This window comes from Pinus tabuliformis, chromosome 8 (genome assembly GCF_031772625.1).
Source record: "Pinus tabuliformis cultivar Carrire ecotype Pingquan chromosome 8, CPIR1, whole genome shotgun sequence".
Lineage (NCBI taxonomy): Eukaryota > Viridiplantae > Streptophyta > Pinopsida > Pinales > Pinaceae > Pinus > Pinus tabuliformis.
The window spans coordinates 1,583,283,890-1,583,299,820 of NC_142294.1; the positions used below are offsets into that span (position 1 = coordinate 1,583,283,890).

General features: G+C 41.6%; 1 protein-coding gene across 1 annotated transcript in view; it reads right to left on the reverse strand.

The window, feature by feature from the left end:
- Positions 1–714: 714 nt before the first annotated feature.
- The window catches only part of LOC149242106 (putative aldo-keto reductase 1), a 430,501-nt gene continuing 415,284 nt past the window's right edge, over positions 715–15,931 (reverse strand). Inside the window, exons 6-7 of the mRNA XM_089374178.1 lie at positions 1,406–1,559; positions 715–1,284 (exon numbers count right to left, since the gene is read on the reverse strand). Coding sequence (XP_089230304.1) covers positions 1,100–1,284; positions 1,406–1,559 — 339 coding nt within the window. The 3' untranslated portion in view covers positions 715–1,099. The remainder of the gene's footprint in view (positions 1,285–1,405; positions 1,560–15,931) is intronic.

The window sequence follows — 15,931 nt, forward strand, 5'->3', positions numbered from 1 at the left end:
TGGTTTTAAACATAAGGCATCCACATAATTGTTTTTGAAGAAAAACCTTGGGGAGAAAACACTAGACACTTCCTTATGTATTGTGGATAGTATTTGGTGTAAACATGTTAGAGTTAATTGTGTTGCCTAAGCTAGTCTAGACATCAAGTGATACACACAACAAAAGGGAAGCAGACCCTAAAACCTGCTACATGAAGCTCAAAACACTCTAAACACAACAAAAGGGAAGCAGACCCTAAAACCTGCTACATGAAGCTCAAAACACTCTAACTACTTGAACTAGTCCACCAAACTAAGTTTCCAATTGATTTAACCTTTAAAATATCCACTTAATTCAATATGTTTAGGTTGACTAACATGTATAGACAGAAACAAGATCTTAAACCATATAATAACAAGTTAATAACACAAGGTTCGATTTAAGAGGCACGAATTGCTTCCAAAAGAATCACAAAGGATTGAAGTTGACCCATCTCAAAGCCCCTTTACCTTAAGAAAATTTATATGCTGTTATATGAATGAGATTATTAGCTTAACTATGCCTTCCACGAGGGTGAGAATGAACTAATGCTCATGATTGTTTGCTTGAATTACTGTATGGATCACATATTCATATTCCATTGATATAAACATTCAGATTTGCTCTGTTTTAGACCATTGGAGTCTCCATTACCTCATTAATCAAAGAATTTTGGCGTGTTGACTCCTTTCAAATGATGTCGAAATAATAAACGTTCTTAATTAAAAGAGAAGTTAGTTCGATCACATAATTTTTTCCTTTTTTCCTAATTTAGAAAATTGTTTTTCTTTTTTTTGGTTGAAAAATAGCCTCACGTCTGGCTCATACAAGTTAGAGGTTTTGGAAAAAGTGATTTAAAATATGACAAGCATGGAAAAATACTATTTAAATCACACAGATATTAATGCAACTATATCTCTAATTCCCTTGTCCCACATCATAGTCATGCCAGAAGAACTCTGCATAACATATTATCTATTTAGTCATAGGGCCATGTATGGCATCCCTCAATGCAGTTTAAGTCTCAAATCTTAGAGAAAAGGGTACAACAGCCGAGCACAGAATTTTCCCTTGCAACCATCAAGTCTGCTTTGGTTGGGGTGTATTGGCGAACTTCCATGTCATTTGATAATTAGGATCAGCAGCCCTCATTCCTGCAACCTCGTTTTCAGGAACAGCTGCAGCAATCTCACTCAGTTCTCCCTGGGATAAACTAATCTCCAAAGATGCAATATTTTCATCAAAATTTTTCACTTTGGTTGTTCCTGCACATCAGCCAAAAATCACATCTCTCTCATTTAGGCAAACTCGTGTGGAGATGTAGACTCCTTCAAAGTCCAAAACGAACTGGACTTCCAATATCAATATTGAGTTTGTAAATATTACCTGGAATTGGAGCAACATCATTTCCTTGATGAAGTACCCATGCGAGGGCCAGTTGTGCAGGCGTGCACCCATGCTTCTTAGCTAAAGCAGAAACTCGTTCATATAACACCATATTCTTCTTCAAGTTCTCACCCTGAAACCTGGGTTGCCGAACCTAAATGCAAAACAAAAATGAACGATAATAAATACAGGCTAAGTATGAAGCCTCAAAGGCTCTTCAAATGTTGTTTCACATACAATAAAAGAATTGTGAATATCTAACCTTTCATTTAAAAGAAAACTATTCTCAACAGAAAAAGTTGACCCTAAATATAATACAAGAAAGGAAGATGGTGAGCAGGTCCCAACCTTAGTTTTGAATGCTTCTTCGAAGAGCATCTTATCCATCGATAGAAGAACAAACATTTTATTCTCTTATTTCACGATTATCTTTCTTTATCATATCGATATTGCAAACAGTAAAACTAGTTTATTGAAATTTTTTATTAGGGATGCATTTGGCTCCTTAATATAATCTGTAAGTTAAAATTTAACTCCTGATGTTAACTGAAGCTCCCAATGTCATTTGGTTGATGCATTTTTGTTAAATTTGGCAACTAGGGCCAAACTCCACCTTGGACAGCTCATATGATGAAACTGATATTTTTGTTGGATTCCTCTTTCCGAGAGGTGTAGGATTGATCTAAAGATCATCTCATTCTGACATGTACAAATGAAATTGTGAATTTAATTCTTTCATGGACAAATTGTCAAGGTCAGCCAGCAAAATAATGTTGGTTCAGAAGCCCAAAAGTCATGTCTTTTCATCTTCAACGTCGCATATAAATAGAAGGAGCATCTACCTCATTTGGACATTCGTCATCACTCACACATCTCTCCCTCTCATCTGATTCGGTGTACGGATCTCTAGGAAAACTCTCTCCACACGTGCGAAGGACAGTGTGATTTTCTGTTTTATACATTGACCACAAGGTTGCACGAAACAAGGAAACGGGTACGAGTTTCCGAAACGGGAAGCGATACGAAACGTGACCTCCCCAAATTTTGGAAACGGGGAAACGCGAATATATATATATATATATATATATATATATTAGGAATTTAAGAAATATGTGCAATCATAAAGCATATATGATACATTCTAATTTATTACATTATGATAAAATTGTCAATTGTCAATGCATAGACTATAAGTATATAAATTTACATCACATTTACTCATGAATAATCACATAATGAAAATAGAAATATCCAAAATCAGCCACGAGAAATTTCTAATTTTTTGTCTCGTGGTTGATTGGGAGTCTCCTCCTACATAGTCGAATGACCTTAGTGCTCTTGATTAAATACAAGTTTCATACCCTAGTACCCTACATTCTCTTGATTATTGGGAGTCTCCCCTGCATAGAGGGCTTTGTTCTCTCGATTAAATACAAGTTCCATACCCTAGTACATGATAAAATCCAATGGAAACATTGAAATCCCCCCAATCCTGAAATCCTGAAAAATAGATAAGTCTGCTGGATTTTGAGTAAGATCTAAAATTCTACTTTCTCCATATGAAATCCAATGACGGCGAAACCACTCTCAAACATCCTGAGTCATTTCATGGTAATGTTAAAAATTTAAGTAAAAGGATGAAAATGAAAAATAAAGGAGAATATCACCTTTACTTTAAGAATTTAACATTACCATGAACTGCATATCAACACTAGGGCAAACAAATGTAAGAGATCTACATTAGAAAAAAAAAAATTAAAAAACAAATGTTTTTTTGGGGGAAACGTGGCCCGTACGGCCTAGAAACGCGTTTCCGGCCGTACGGCCACGTTTCCGTTTCGGGAAACATGGCCGTACGGCCGGAAACGCGTTTCTAGGCCGTACGCTACGGGGAAACGCGTTTCGTTTCGTTTCCCCTGGCGAAACGCCCCCTAGGGCCACGTTTCCTGCAACTTAGGTTGACCATATTGCAGAAGGGTTGACCAGCGTTGACCAGACAGCAGTTGACATTATTTGACTGTGATTTTTCTTGGAGAAATTCTGATTGGGCAGGCGGCATTTCTGGGCACATAAATCGAGGCATTTTGAACTGTTTGACCAGCATTGACCGCAGGTTTGACTTTGCGTTGACCAAGTTTGACTGATATTTTCGGGACTGTTTTGGGCTAATTCGGACTGTTCTTGGAGGCCAAGTTGACTGGGTTTGACCGAGCTGATACGGAAGAAGATTTCTGCTAAGTTGACCAGTGTTGACTTTCTGGTTAGGGCATCCTGTTGACTGCAGTTTGACTGGACAGATTTGACTGTGTTTGGGCAAGTGAATTTTGTATATTGTAATCTCTCTTTCTGCTGAACTTTTGAAGAATAATGAGAAGATTTGATCAAAGGGTTTCCCCACATTGGGGTTTTTCCCTGGCATCCGCCAAAAATTGTGTCCTCTTGTCTTGGCTTGTCTTCTATGTTTTATTTGTGTTCTATCTGCCTATACTATTAGGTTAATGTGATTGCTAATATGGAAATTGATATTGGGCTAATAAGAAAAATTGAAGTAAATTGCTCTTAAGCATAGAACATACCATTGTTATCTAAAATTAACATGGTATCAGAGCTGAGGTGAAGACAAAGCCCAAGCAAGAGTGAAAAGAGAAATCACTGAGATTTGTTGGACAAGGACAAGAGTCAATGGCCTCCGCATCTTACTTCAAGCCTGATGACAAGCTCAATGATAAGTTTGATTATCATGCATGGAAGATGTCTCTTGATTTGACTTTGGAAGAGTGTTATGGACTATGTGTAGGGAAAGATTACTGAACCTCCTTCAAATGCACTGGTTGCTGCTAAGACAAAGTACAAGAAAGGTGAAGTCAAAGCAAAGAAGATCATCAGGGATTCTATTAACAAGCATTTGGTTGCATACATTTCCGATTTGAACACATCTAAGGAAATGTATGACAGGTTGGTTGGCATGTTCAAAGTTAGCAATGCAAACCCAGTTCTCTTCCTCAAGAACAAGTTGAAGGACATAAAGAAGGGAAGAGGTGAAGATATCCAATCCTACTTGATGAGGATTATCGAGATAAAAAATGATCTTCTTTCAATTGGAAGAGTTATTGCTGATAGGAAGCTCACTCTCATTGCCCTTGGAGGTCTCCCTCGTGAATGGCATGTGTTCAACACTACTATCCTCAACAATGACAGGATTCCAAGTTTTGATGAATTGTTGACTAGATGCACTCAAGAAGAGACAAGGATGATGGAGAGAGACATGCCTTCAAATAGGAATGATCCTATTGCATTCTCCGCTCATGCTAAAAAGAATAACAATGTAGGATCAAAGAATCAATGTCAAGGAAGACCGGGATTCAAAGATGGAAGGAACAGAAGATGCTTCATTTGTAACAGGTTTGGCCACTATGCTAGGGTGTCCTAATAGAAGGGATACCCCTCATGATGATGACAACAACAACCACAACAATTACAGGGGCAACAACAATCAAAGGAATGGCAGATTCAACAACAAAGGAAAAAGGAATGCTCCCGCTACTCAACATGGAAATGGTCGGCCTCCCAAAATATCAAGAAACTCTAGGTATGATGAATCTAATGTTGTAGGTAACAAGCAAATATTTTTTTTCTTATATCTGCCCTCTCTACTACCTCTCCTCCAGATACCTTGGGAAATTGGTTGATTGATAGTGGTGCCAGGAAGCTCTTTCAAATATGATAGAAAATGATACAAATTTGGAAATCATTCTTGGAGACAATGCCAACTATCCCATGAAAGGAGTTGGAAATGTTACTCTTCAATTAAATCAAGATAACACCATTCATCTACAAGAAGTACTATATGTACCTGATCTAAAGAAGAACCTGGTATCTATCTCGGCGATGGAAGACAAAGGATTCAAGGTGGCATTCATTGATGGAAAGGTACGTGTTTGGAAAAGAAATTTCAAAAAATCATTTACTCTTTGATTCAGGGTTGACAACTTATATCAAGTTGGAGGAAGTCCACTAGGAGCTATGTCTTGTGACACATCTCTTCAATCCAAATTATGGCACCGGAGGTTTTCTCATCTTCATTATAAGGCTCTACCCGATGTAAGGAAGATGGTGACAGGTATGCCCGAATTTAAAGTAGAACATGAAGGTGTTTGTCAGGGATGTGCCAAAGGAAAACATACAAGGGGACCATTCCCCTCAAGTGATAGCAAGACTACCGACATTTTGCAATTGGTTCATTCTGATCTATCTGGTATGATGCCCGTTACATCATTGGGATGATATTTATATTATGCTATCTTTGTGGATGACTTCTCTCGTAAAACTTGGATTTATTTCTTGAAGAAGAAGGATGAAGTGCTCACATGGTTTCGTTTTTTCAAAGCCTTGGTCGAAAATCAAATAGGGAAGAAGATCAAAATATTGAGGACCGATAATGGAACCGAATATGAATCAAATGAGTTCAATGACTATTGTAAAGATGTTGGCATTAAGAGGGAGACTATTACCGCATATACTCTCAAGCAAAATGGAGTTACTGAAAGAAAAAATCGTTCCATTATAGAAGCCACTCGTGCCATGCTTCATGATTAAAGCCTTCCGAAGTTCTTATGGGCAAAAGTTGTGAACACTATCGTGTCCATTCAAAATAGATGTCCTCATCAAGCGTTAGACTCCAAAATTCCCGAAGAAATTTTCACCAGTAAGAAACCTTATGTTTCTCCTTTTAGAATTTTTGGTAACCCCGTGTATTTTCATGTGCCGAAAGAAAAGAGAAGCAAATTGGATCCATCTGGGAAGAAAGGAACATTTGTGGGCTACAGTGAAACTTCTAAGGGATATAGAATCTATGTGCCTAGTCAAAGGGAAGTGGAGATAAGTCATGATGTCACCTTTGATGAAGACGTTGCCCTTGGGAAGATTAGTAACCTTCCTATTCCAAGGAAGGACAAAGAAGAAAATATAGGAAAGCAGGGAGAACAGAAGGATGAGCCGATGCTCGACGTTGAAGGACCAATGGATCCCATTGATCGACCTCCTCATAAGCCCTCCTCCTCAAAGAGGAGACCATCATGGCTTAGGGAAACTCTCGAAGATGTCGAGAATAATATTGCACCAAGGGGGACATTTCATGAAAGTAAGAAACTGAATAGGTACCAAGGGTACTTAGCTGCCATGAGCACCATTGTTCAATCCGAGCCTTGCACATTTGAAGAAGCTATGAAGCACCAAATTTGGAAGGATTCTATGAACGAAGAGTATGAGTCGATTATGAAAAATGATGTCTGGGATGTAGTCGCTAGACCCAAGGACAAATCCGTTGTCACCTCAAAATGGCTCTACAAGATCAAGCATGGAGCTGATGGAAGTGCTGAAAAGTTCAAGGCCAGGTGTGTTGCTCGAGGCTTCTTTCAAAAGGAAGGTGTGGATTACGATGAGAAATTTGCACCAATTGCCCGATATACCACCATCCATTCGATTATAGCCATGTTGCCTCGCAAGGATGGAACCTACACTAGATGCATGTCAAAACTACCTTCTTGCATGGTTCAATTAAGGAGGAAGTCTATGTAGAACAACTCGAGGGGTTCGAAGTTCAAGATCGTCAGACAGATGTAAGCAGGTTGAAGAAATCCCTCTATGGGTTGAAGCAAGCTCCCAAAGCTCGGTATGAGAGGATCGACAACTATCTGATGAAGCTGGGTTTTACAAGAAGTGAGGATGATCCAAACCTTTATTTAAGGTCGAGAATGACAGACCTCTCATCTTGGTACTTTATGTGGACGATCTCTTTTCGACAGGTGCAGACCCTCTCATTCATCAATGCAAGAGGGAGTTGGCTTCCAAGTTTGAAATGAAGGACCTAGGACTGATGCATTATTTCCTAGTGTTGGAGGGCTAGCAAAAGGCAGGTTAGATTTTCCTTTCTCAAGGAAAATACATTGTGAAGCTACTTGAAAGATTTGGGATGGTGGACTGCAAGTCCATGACTACTCCAATGGAACTTAACTTCAAGAAGTTATGCGGAAGTGTTGTTGGGCCCGATTTGGGAAATCCTTCTAAGTATCGTCAACTCATGGGGGCCTTGATGTTCTTGGTGAACTCTCGTCCGGACATATGCTTTGTAGTGAATACATTGAGTCAATTTATGGTCGAGCCTCATCACATACATTGGATTGCTTCCAAGGATCTTCTGAGATATCTTCGAGGCACAATCACCTATGGATTGAGATACATTGTCGGGAATGTGAGGCTCCATGGTTATTCTGATGTTCACTGGGTTGGCAGTGTGGTGGATCGTAAGAGCACATCGGGATGTTGCTTCTCACTAGGTTTTGCTTCGATATCCTGGATGAGTAGGAAGCAGAAATTAGTTGCTTTGAACACTGCTGAGGCTGAATATATTTCTGGTAGTATGGCCTCCTGTGAAGTTGTTTGGTTGAGGAAGCTCTTTAGTGAGTTGTTTGGACATGTGTTGGATACCACCGTGATCTATTGCAATAACCAAAGTGGGACTCGTTTTTCTAAGAATCCCGTGTTTCATGACTGCTCCAAGCATATTGATATTAGGTACCACTTTATTCGAGATATGGTACAATGGGGAGCAATAAGGCTCTGTCATATTGGGACTAATGATCAGGGCGCAGATATTCTTATGAAGCCCCTGGGGAAGGTCAAATTCTTAACCTTCCTTGAACGATATGGAGTCGTGGAGAGACCCTCTTATGAGGGTCCCGTTTGAGTTGGATATTGAGCTCTGAGAGCTTCGAGGGGCTTGGGGTACTTCTTGGAGCGATGAGCGACCATAGGGTGAGTGGTTCACCTTCCCTTAGTGGTGCGTTGTGTACAGGGTGAGTGGTTCACCTTCCCTTAGTGGTGCGTTGTGTACAAGGTGAGTGGTTCACATTCCCCTAGTGGTGTGTTGTGTACAGGGTGAGTGGTTCACCTTCCCTTGTGATACCCCATGATGGTTGAGATATGCATAGGATGAGTGGTTCACCTTCTCTTATGGCATATGAGCAGGATGAGAGGTTGACCTTCTCCTGCCGATACATCCTACCCATGTAGTCCAGGACTCATGGGAAGTATCTCTTATCTGGCCAATGAGTAGGGAAATGAGGATAGGGACCATAGTACTACCGATGGACGCATTGTGTACTACCGTACTCCCTATGCTAGGATGTTTGATATTGATCTAGGATCAATGGATACTGACTTTGGGTCAGTGGAGAGTGGTATGATACACTCTCGATCATTGGAGACTGACTTCGGGTCAATGGAGAGTGGTATGACACACTCTCGATCATTTCTTCTTCATTATTTCTTCACAGTTCAATAGAGCAGGGATGACAGTGATGGTACAGATTGTCAGATGGTTTGGCAGATGGAGTTCTTCCTAGTTGAGAGGGAGTGTTAAATTTGGCAACTAGGGTCAAACTCCAACTTGGTGTTGATTTTTGGTAGCATCGGATGTGCTCTAGCCATGAAAACTAGTGGAGAGGCTAAGGCACATGAGATCTCCAAGACCCAAAAATCGTTTGGAGAAATTCCACTCGAATGAAGAGATATTAAAATAATTAATATTTTTAATGGGGTTCCTAAGTCTAAACTTAGGAAAATTAAAATATTAATGTGTATTAATATAAAATGTGTGAGAAAGTTCTAAGAGATGAGGATCAAGCCAAATCTAATCTTAGCCATTGATTAGGGACTTAATTGTTGGAATTCCTAAGTCTAACTGTTAGAAATCATTCTTGTACTTTCTGATTTATTTCTTCCTACTTGTTCTATTAATTAACAAGTTATTTACCATGTAAATACAAAAAATAAATAAAAGTACAGTCTCAACACATACAGATCATCAATTGAAGGAAAAAAAGCACACAAGTGACCTCGTTATTTTTGGACTAATGTCCCCGGAAAAAACCAATGCAGGAAAATCGGTGTAGCTATCTGAGGGTTTTATTATTAAGTAGTTTCAGAATACAATCTGGTTCCAAAAATGGCTCACCCAACAGAGAATGCGCTCAGCAATAGTACCTCTTAATTGGAGACAAATATCAGCCCCAATCTGCCCCACAAAACCTCCCACTGTCAACCTCTAGGGTCTGCATCAGCCTCTCTGGCTCAGTGTCTGCCCAGATTCAGCTTCTCTCGCCCAACGTCAGTCTCTATGGGCTCTGTGTTAGCCACTGGAGCCTCTGCGTCTCCCACGCTGGCCCTCCTCCGGCTCTGTGCAGCTCCTGGCTACCTCTGCGTGGCCTCTGGTTGCTTCTGCGTGGCCTCTAGCTGGCTCTACGTCAACCCTCTCCCAGCTTTTGTGCTGACGCTCTCAGTACTATCTCTGCCTCTCTTCTATTGCATTCACTGCCCCTCAACTACAACTCTGATCACTCCTTCAATTTCCTCAGCAAGCCTTGCCCTAGAAAATCGAATTCTTGATCAACTCGGTGTGTTCTCCAAGTGATCTTCAAGCCTCCTCTTATACTTTTCTCATTGACAATTCAACGGCCGAGATCAAGTCCCTAATCAACGGCTAAGATTATATCTGGCTTGATCCATGACTTTTGGACCATTCTAGCTCAGTTTTATATTAATTCACATTAATATTTTATTTTCCCTAAGTTTAGACTTAAGGACTCCATTAAAAATATTAATTATTTTAATATCTCCCAAACTACTTAGATTCTGCCCAAACCATTTCTGGGTATTGGAGATCTCATGTGCTTTAGCCTCTCCACCAATTTTCGTGGCTAGAGCACATCCGATGTTACCCCAAATCAACACTCTCTCTTAGCAAGGACTGTGCTCTAGTAATACTCCTCACTTAGCATCACCCTGATCATCCGACATCGGTCCCTGTGCTGATGCTAGGCCTGCTACCCAGCATCCTCTGCACTGCTGCATCATGTACTGCTACCCATGGCCCTGCCACTGCTGCATCTGTACGGCAGCTCCCTCTGCATCCGTGCTGCTGCCCATGGCCCTGCCACTGCCACCACTGCATTGTGTTGCCCATAGCATTGCCACTGCTAATTGCTGCATTGCAACTCAGTTATTGAGAAGTAAGTAACTGATCTCCCAACTTTGACATCTCCGTCAGGCTAGAAACACTCCCGATGCTGAAGCTCCCTTTGTCACTGACAAGTGCTCCCCCTTTGACCTCTGCGCTGCTGCAACAACTCTGTGCATCTTGCATTGCTGCCGCACGCTGTCCTGGGACTCCTATACTGTCGCTCCATTCGCATCTGTCTCTACCGACATCCACCATTCCTGCTACTCCTCTTCAGGGCTCCCGTAGCAAAGGTATAATCCAAGAGGTTGAGTACCTCGAGGATCCTGCCCCTCATCGCCTATAGTCAGTTTGACTGCAGCTTGATGTCTCCCCACCTCTTCTCTCGAGGTGCATGAGCACTCATGGCACAATCATCATCTGTCTCCACTTCTTTCTCCGCCCTTGCTGGCACAGCCTTGGTCTCAGAAGCCTCTCCCTTGATCTTCTTCCTCGGACACTGGCTCGCATAGTGACCCAGTTCCCCACAGTGGAAGCATTTGACCTTGGAGAGGTCCTTTTTCTTCCATTTTTTCTGCTTTCCCTCAGATGTTAGGGCAGCATCCTCCTCTTCCTACTTCTTGATTCTGACCCCCTTATCGCTGCTTCCCGCCTTGGTTAGCCTTTTGATCTCTTCTTGAAGAAGAGTCGCCCACAGTTCCTCCCAATCTGGAAGGGTCAACTTGCCCAATATGCTCTGGACAAATACCTCCCAATCCTCTGAGATTGTGTTCAATGCGGTCCTCACCATCATCTCCTCATCCGGCGTGGCCCCTATGGAAGTCAGCTGATCCCGGATCTCCTTCAATCGACCGAGGAAGGTGTCTATCTGTTCTCCCTTCTGCATCTGGTATGACCGCCGCTGATTTTCTAGTAGCATCTTCCTTTGCACAGAAGTATGCTGATACAATTTCGTCAGGGCCTCCCACATCGCATTTTCCGTGTCCTTTTCGGCAATATGTGGTACTACATGGTCCTTGACCTCGTCAAGGATGATGCTCTTGGCCCTCGCCATTGCCTCCTGGTACTTTTCGTTCTCATCTGGGTCAATTGGGATCGCTATCATGTTCAAGGCGAAGTGCTTGAGATGATTCCTGTCTAGAACAGACAAGATCCTGGCCTTCCAGACTACGAAGTTTGAGGCTCTGTCCAGTCTGTCCTGATCTCTTACCCTGTTCACTGCCATTTCATTGCTCCTCTTTCGACTCTTCCGAGTCTCTCCTAAAAGTTCTCGGTGTGACTCCATCTGAGCCTCGATTTCCCTCCTGGAAACCCCTCTGCCAATATCGAGATGCCCACACTTCGATTGTTAGTGCAACTACACCAGTGATCTGGATTTCTTGGCTAGAAATCCTCAGCAACTCCCTCCTCCTTGTTCTTGCCCTGTTAGGTATTGTTCTGACCACAGTACCCCACCAGCTTCACTCCACAACTTACCCACAGCCTCCTATGCCCCAACAAACTGAAGGTTAGAGCCTCTAGGCTCTGCGCAATCCCAACACCAGCAAAATCCGCACCTCCTAGCCACGGGCGTCAATCCTTCCTCACTAAGAAAGATGACCGGGCACTGCGTAGGTCAAGTCTGCTCCTCTCTGCCACTGCGCTGATCCTCTTCCCGGCTCGAACTGATGATGCAGGCACTGCGTCACCCCTTCCTTGCTGCTTTTCCGCTAGGAACAACTTCTGTTGCTCGAGACAACTGTTTTTGCTCTGCTTGGATGATGCCCTCAGTTATCTTGTGATCTGCAACCACGCTCTGATACCATGTTGGAATTCCTAAGTCTAACTATTAGAAATCCTTCCTGTACTTTCTTATTTATTTCTTCCTACTTTTTCTATTAATTAACAAGTTATTTACCATGTAAATACTGAAAATAAATACAAGTACAGTCTCAGCACATACAGATCATCAACTGAAGGAAAAACAAGCACACAAGTGACACTGTTATTTTTGGACTATTGTCCCAGGAAAAACCCAATGCGGGAAAACCAGTGTAGCTATCTAAGGGTTTTATTACTAAGCAATGTCAGAATACAATCTAGGTGCCAAAAATGGCTCACCCAACAAAGAATTCCCTTGGCAGTAGTACCTCTCAGTTGAAGACAGATATCAGCCCCAATCTGCCCCACGAAATCTCCCAATGTCAACCTCTAGGGTCTGCGTCAGCCTCTCTGGCTCAGTGTCTACCCAGCGTCAGCTTCTTTGGCCCAACGTTAGTCTCTCTAGGCTCTGCGTCAACCTCTAGAGCCTCTACGTCTCCCACGCTGGCCCTCCTCAGGCTCTGCGCAGCACCTGGCTGCCTTTGCGTGGCTTGTTTGGTCAATTTAGTGTGTTCTAAATTGCTATTTAAAATGTCAATCCGGGATTCGTAAACTGACGAAGTGAAGTGTACTATATGTACAAGATAACCATTTCCTTAGTCTTTTGTCGTTTTTGAGTTTTTTTTAGTTTGTTTTTGGATTTATCTTTCCCTAATGTGTGATGGCGAAAATGAAAGTTAAGTATGGATGGTAATGGTGATTTCTACAGTGATTTTCCCAAACTTAAAAGTGTTCAAAAAGAAAGCTTTAAAACAACTGTAATGAAATCAATTCTTAAGAGGAAGTAAATGTATCAAACAGTGAACTAATGACAATGGCCCAGTATCCTTGCTGCTGTATGAAAAAGAAAGTAAAAACTGAACTTAAAGCAACTCAAAAACTAAAAGCAAAGCAACTAATTCACACTACTTCAACTCTTCTGATCCTTTACCCTTCAGCTCAATCTACCTTGTGGGAAGCAATCATGAACAAGTTAAGCAATATGATATCTAAATGGCAAGAAATTAAATTGCATAAAGGAAACTAATCACACTACTTCAACTCTTCTGATCCTTTACCCTTTAGCTCAATCTACCTTATGGGAAGCAATCATGAACAAGTTAAGCAATATGATATCTAAATTGCAAGAAATTAAATTGCATAAAGGAAACTAATCACACTACTTCAACTCTTCTGATCCTTTACCCTTCAGCTCAATCTACCTTATGGGAAGCAATCATGAATAAGTTAAGCAATATGATAACTAAATCACACTACAATAAGTAATATTCTGATTCCTTACTAATAGAGTCACTTGACTATAGAAAGAAACCATAAACAAATGAGTAGTATGATGTCTAAGTAGCAGAAAAATAAATAAGCAAAACACAATTTGAAAAAGGACAGTGCTGGAATTAAACTTCAGAAAATGAAAATTAGCAGGAAGGACAAGATGATCTCATATGTCAGTAGTTATCAAAAAGATGAAAATTTGCTCGGGCTGCCTAAGAAAACCTGTAGAAAAGCATTGATCAGCTGACAGCTATAAGAAAACATAAATGAAAATGTAAACAGCAGTGAATTAAAAACATCAAAACAGCATGTTATATACAAGCTAATGATTATGAAAACAGAAACATAATAAAATCAAATGAAAACTATACAGGGCTTTAGTGCACAGGGGCCCTCTGCCACCTCAGCCAGTCAACGAACAGTCACAAAAACGAGCTCAGGAAAGTAGTCTTCTCATGTATTAAAGCAACAACAAAATATATAAAACAGAGTGCAGTGGGGTGATAATAACAACAGTTCAAAAATTACATCTCCAAAAGCTCCTACACAGCGTTTATCAACGCGTTATTTATAATGAAAAAGTGTTGTAACTAACTAACTAAGTCCTATGCTGTTAACTGCGTTGCCAGAGACACGTAGATCTCCTCAGCCGAGATCTAGCGTAACGGTCATCATGTCCATTAAATCTTCGGAGTGGTAGCTGTTGGATTCAGGTTACGGGGTTGATCTCCAGGTGTGCCGATGTCTCCGTGAGCTGAGGACTGTGCCACATAAACTTTCACGTGCTCAAAACAGAGACGTGCCACCGCTAAATTCCTTGGTTGGCTTTGCCTTTGACCCTTGTTGACCGTGACCTTTTATGGATGATTTGGCTGATCTGAAGGGACACGTTCTATGTACCTGTCACCTGTAGCTTGCCCATGTGGCTCGTTTCTTCATAGGACACCTGTAGCATAGTCGTTAACAAAATGGCTGCAGAATCCTGTGCTGGCTACGGAAACCTGTGCCTGCCTGAACAAAAATCTAAACTAAACAACAGTCATAAGCATAGTTAGAAAACCATGTCAGAAGCTCTTTTTAGACTATAATGCAATGATTTAACAGCTTAGTGGATGAAGTAAGTGGAAAAAGAAGGCTGAGAGGGTGTATAGGAAGGTGCAGGTTTGAGGCTCAACATGGCCTTTGGATGCTTCTGTGTGGCCTCTTGCTGGCTCTGCGTCAACCCTCTCCCGGCTTCTGCGCTGTTGCTCCCGGTACTATCTCTGCCTCTCTGCTACTGCATTCACTGCCCCTCAGCTGCAACTCTGATCACTCCTTCGATTTCCTCAGCAAGCCCTCCCCCAGAAAATCGAATTCTTGATCAACTCGATGTCTTCTCTAAGTGACCCTCAAGCCTCCTCTTATACTTTTCTCATTGACAAATCAACACCTAGATTAAGTCCCTAATCAACGACTAAGATTAGATCTGGCTTGATCCATGACTTTTGGACCATTCTAATTCAGTTTTATATTAATTCACATTAATATTTTATTTTCCCTAAGTTTAGACTTAGGGACTCCATTAAAAATATTAATTATTTTAATATCTCCCAAACTGGTTAGATTCTGCCCAAACCATTTCTGAGTATTGGATATCTCATGTGCTTTAGCCTCTTCACCAATTTTTGTGTCTAGAGCACATCCGATGCTACCCGAAATCAACATTAATCTCGATCTTTGAATCGTCAACAGGAAAAGTATAAGAGGAGGCTTGAGGGTCAATTGGAGACACACCAAGAGAGATCAAGAATTCAATTTTCTGGGGCTGGATTTGCTAAGGAAATCGAGTTAGAGATCAGTGGTAGTGAGGGGCCATTCAGCAAGGGATTTCGATCCAAGGCTCAAGAATACATATCAGAGAGACAACAAAGTGCTGGAAGAGGCAGCACAGAACTTAGGAGGGCTGACGCAGAGGCTAACGAGGCCAACATAGAGGACGCAGAAGCAGTAGAGGTAGATGCAGAGGACGCCGAGGTTGGCGTAGAAAGCCGCAAAGGCTGACGCAGACAGTGCAGAGGATTGTAGAGGTTGATGTTGGGCTGAAGAGGCTGCGCTGAGGACGTTCTGTGGGGCAGACTGAGAGCAGATCAACCGGGAAAGGGTCACGCAGTTCCAGAGAGGGTGGCGCAATTCCAGACGAGTGCTTGGAGAAGCTTTTGTTGTCCAGCACAAAGAACAGTCAGAGTCACTGTGGGGTTGATCATCTGGTTGTTGATTTGCTGGAATATCTTTCTCCGGATAGAGGTACTACTGCCAAGGATATTCTCTTAAGGGTGAGCCATTTCTGACACCCTAGTTGTATTCAGAAATCTGCTTAATAATAAAACCCTCATATATGC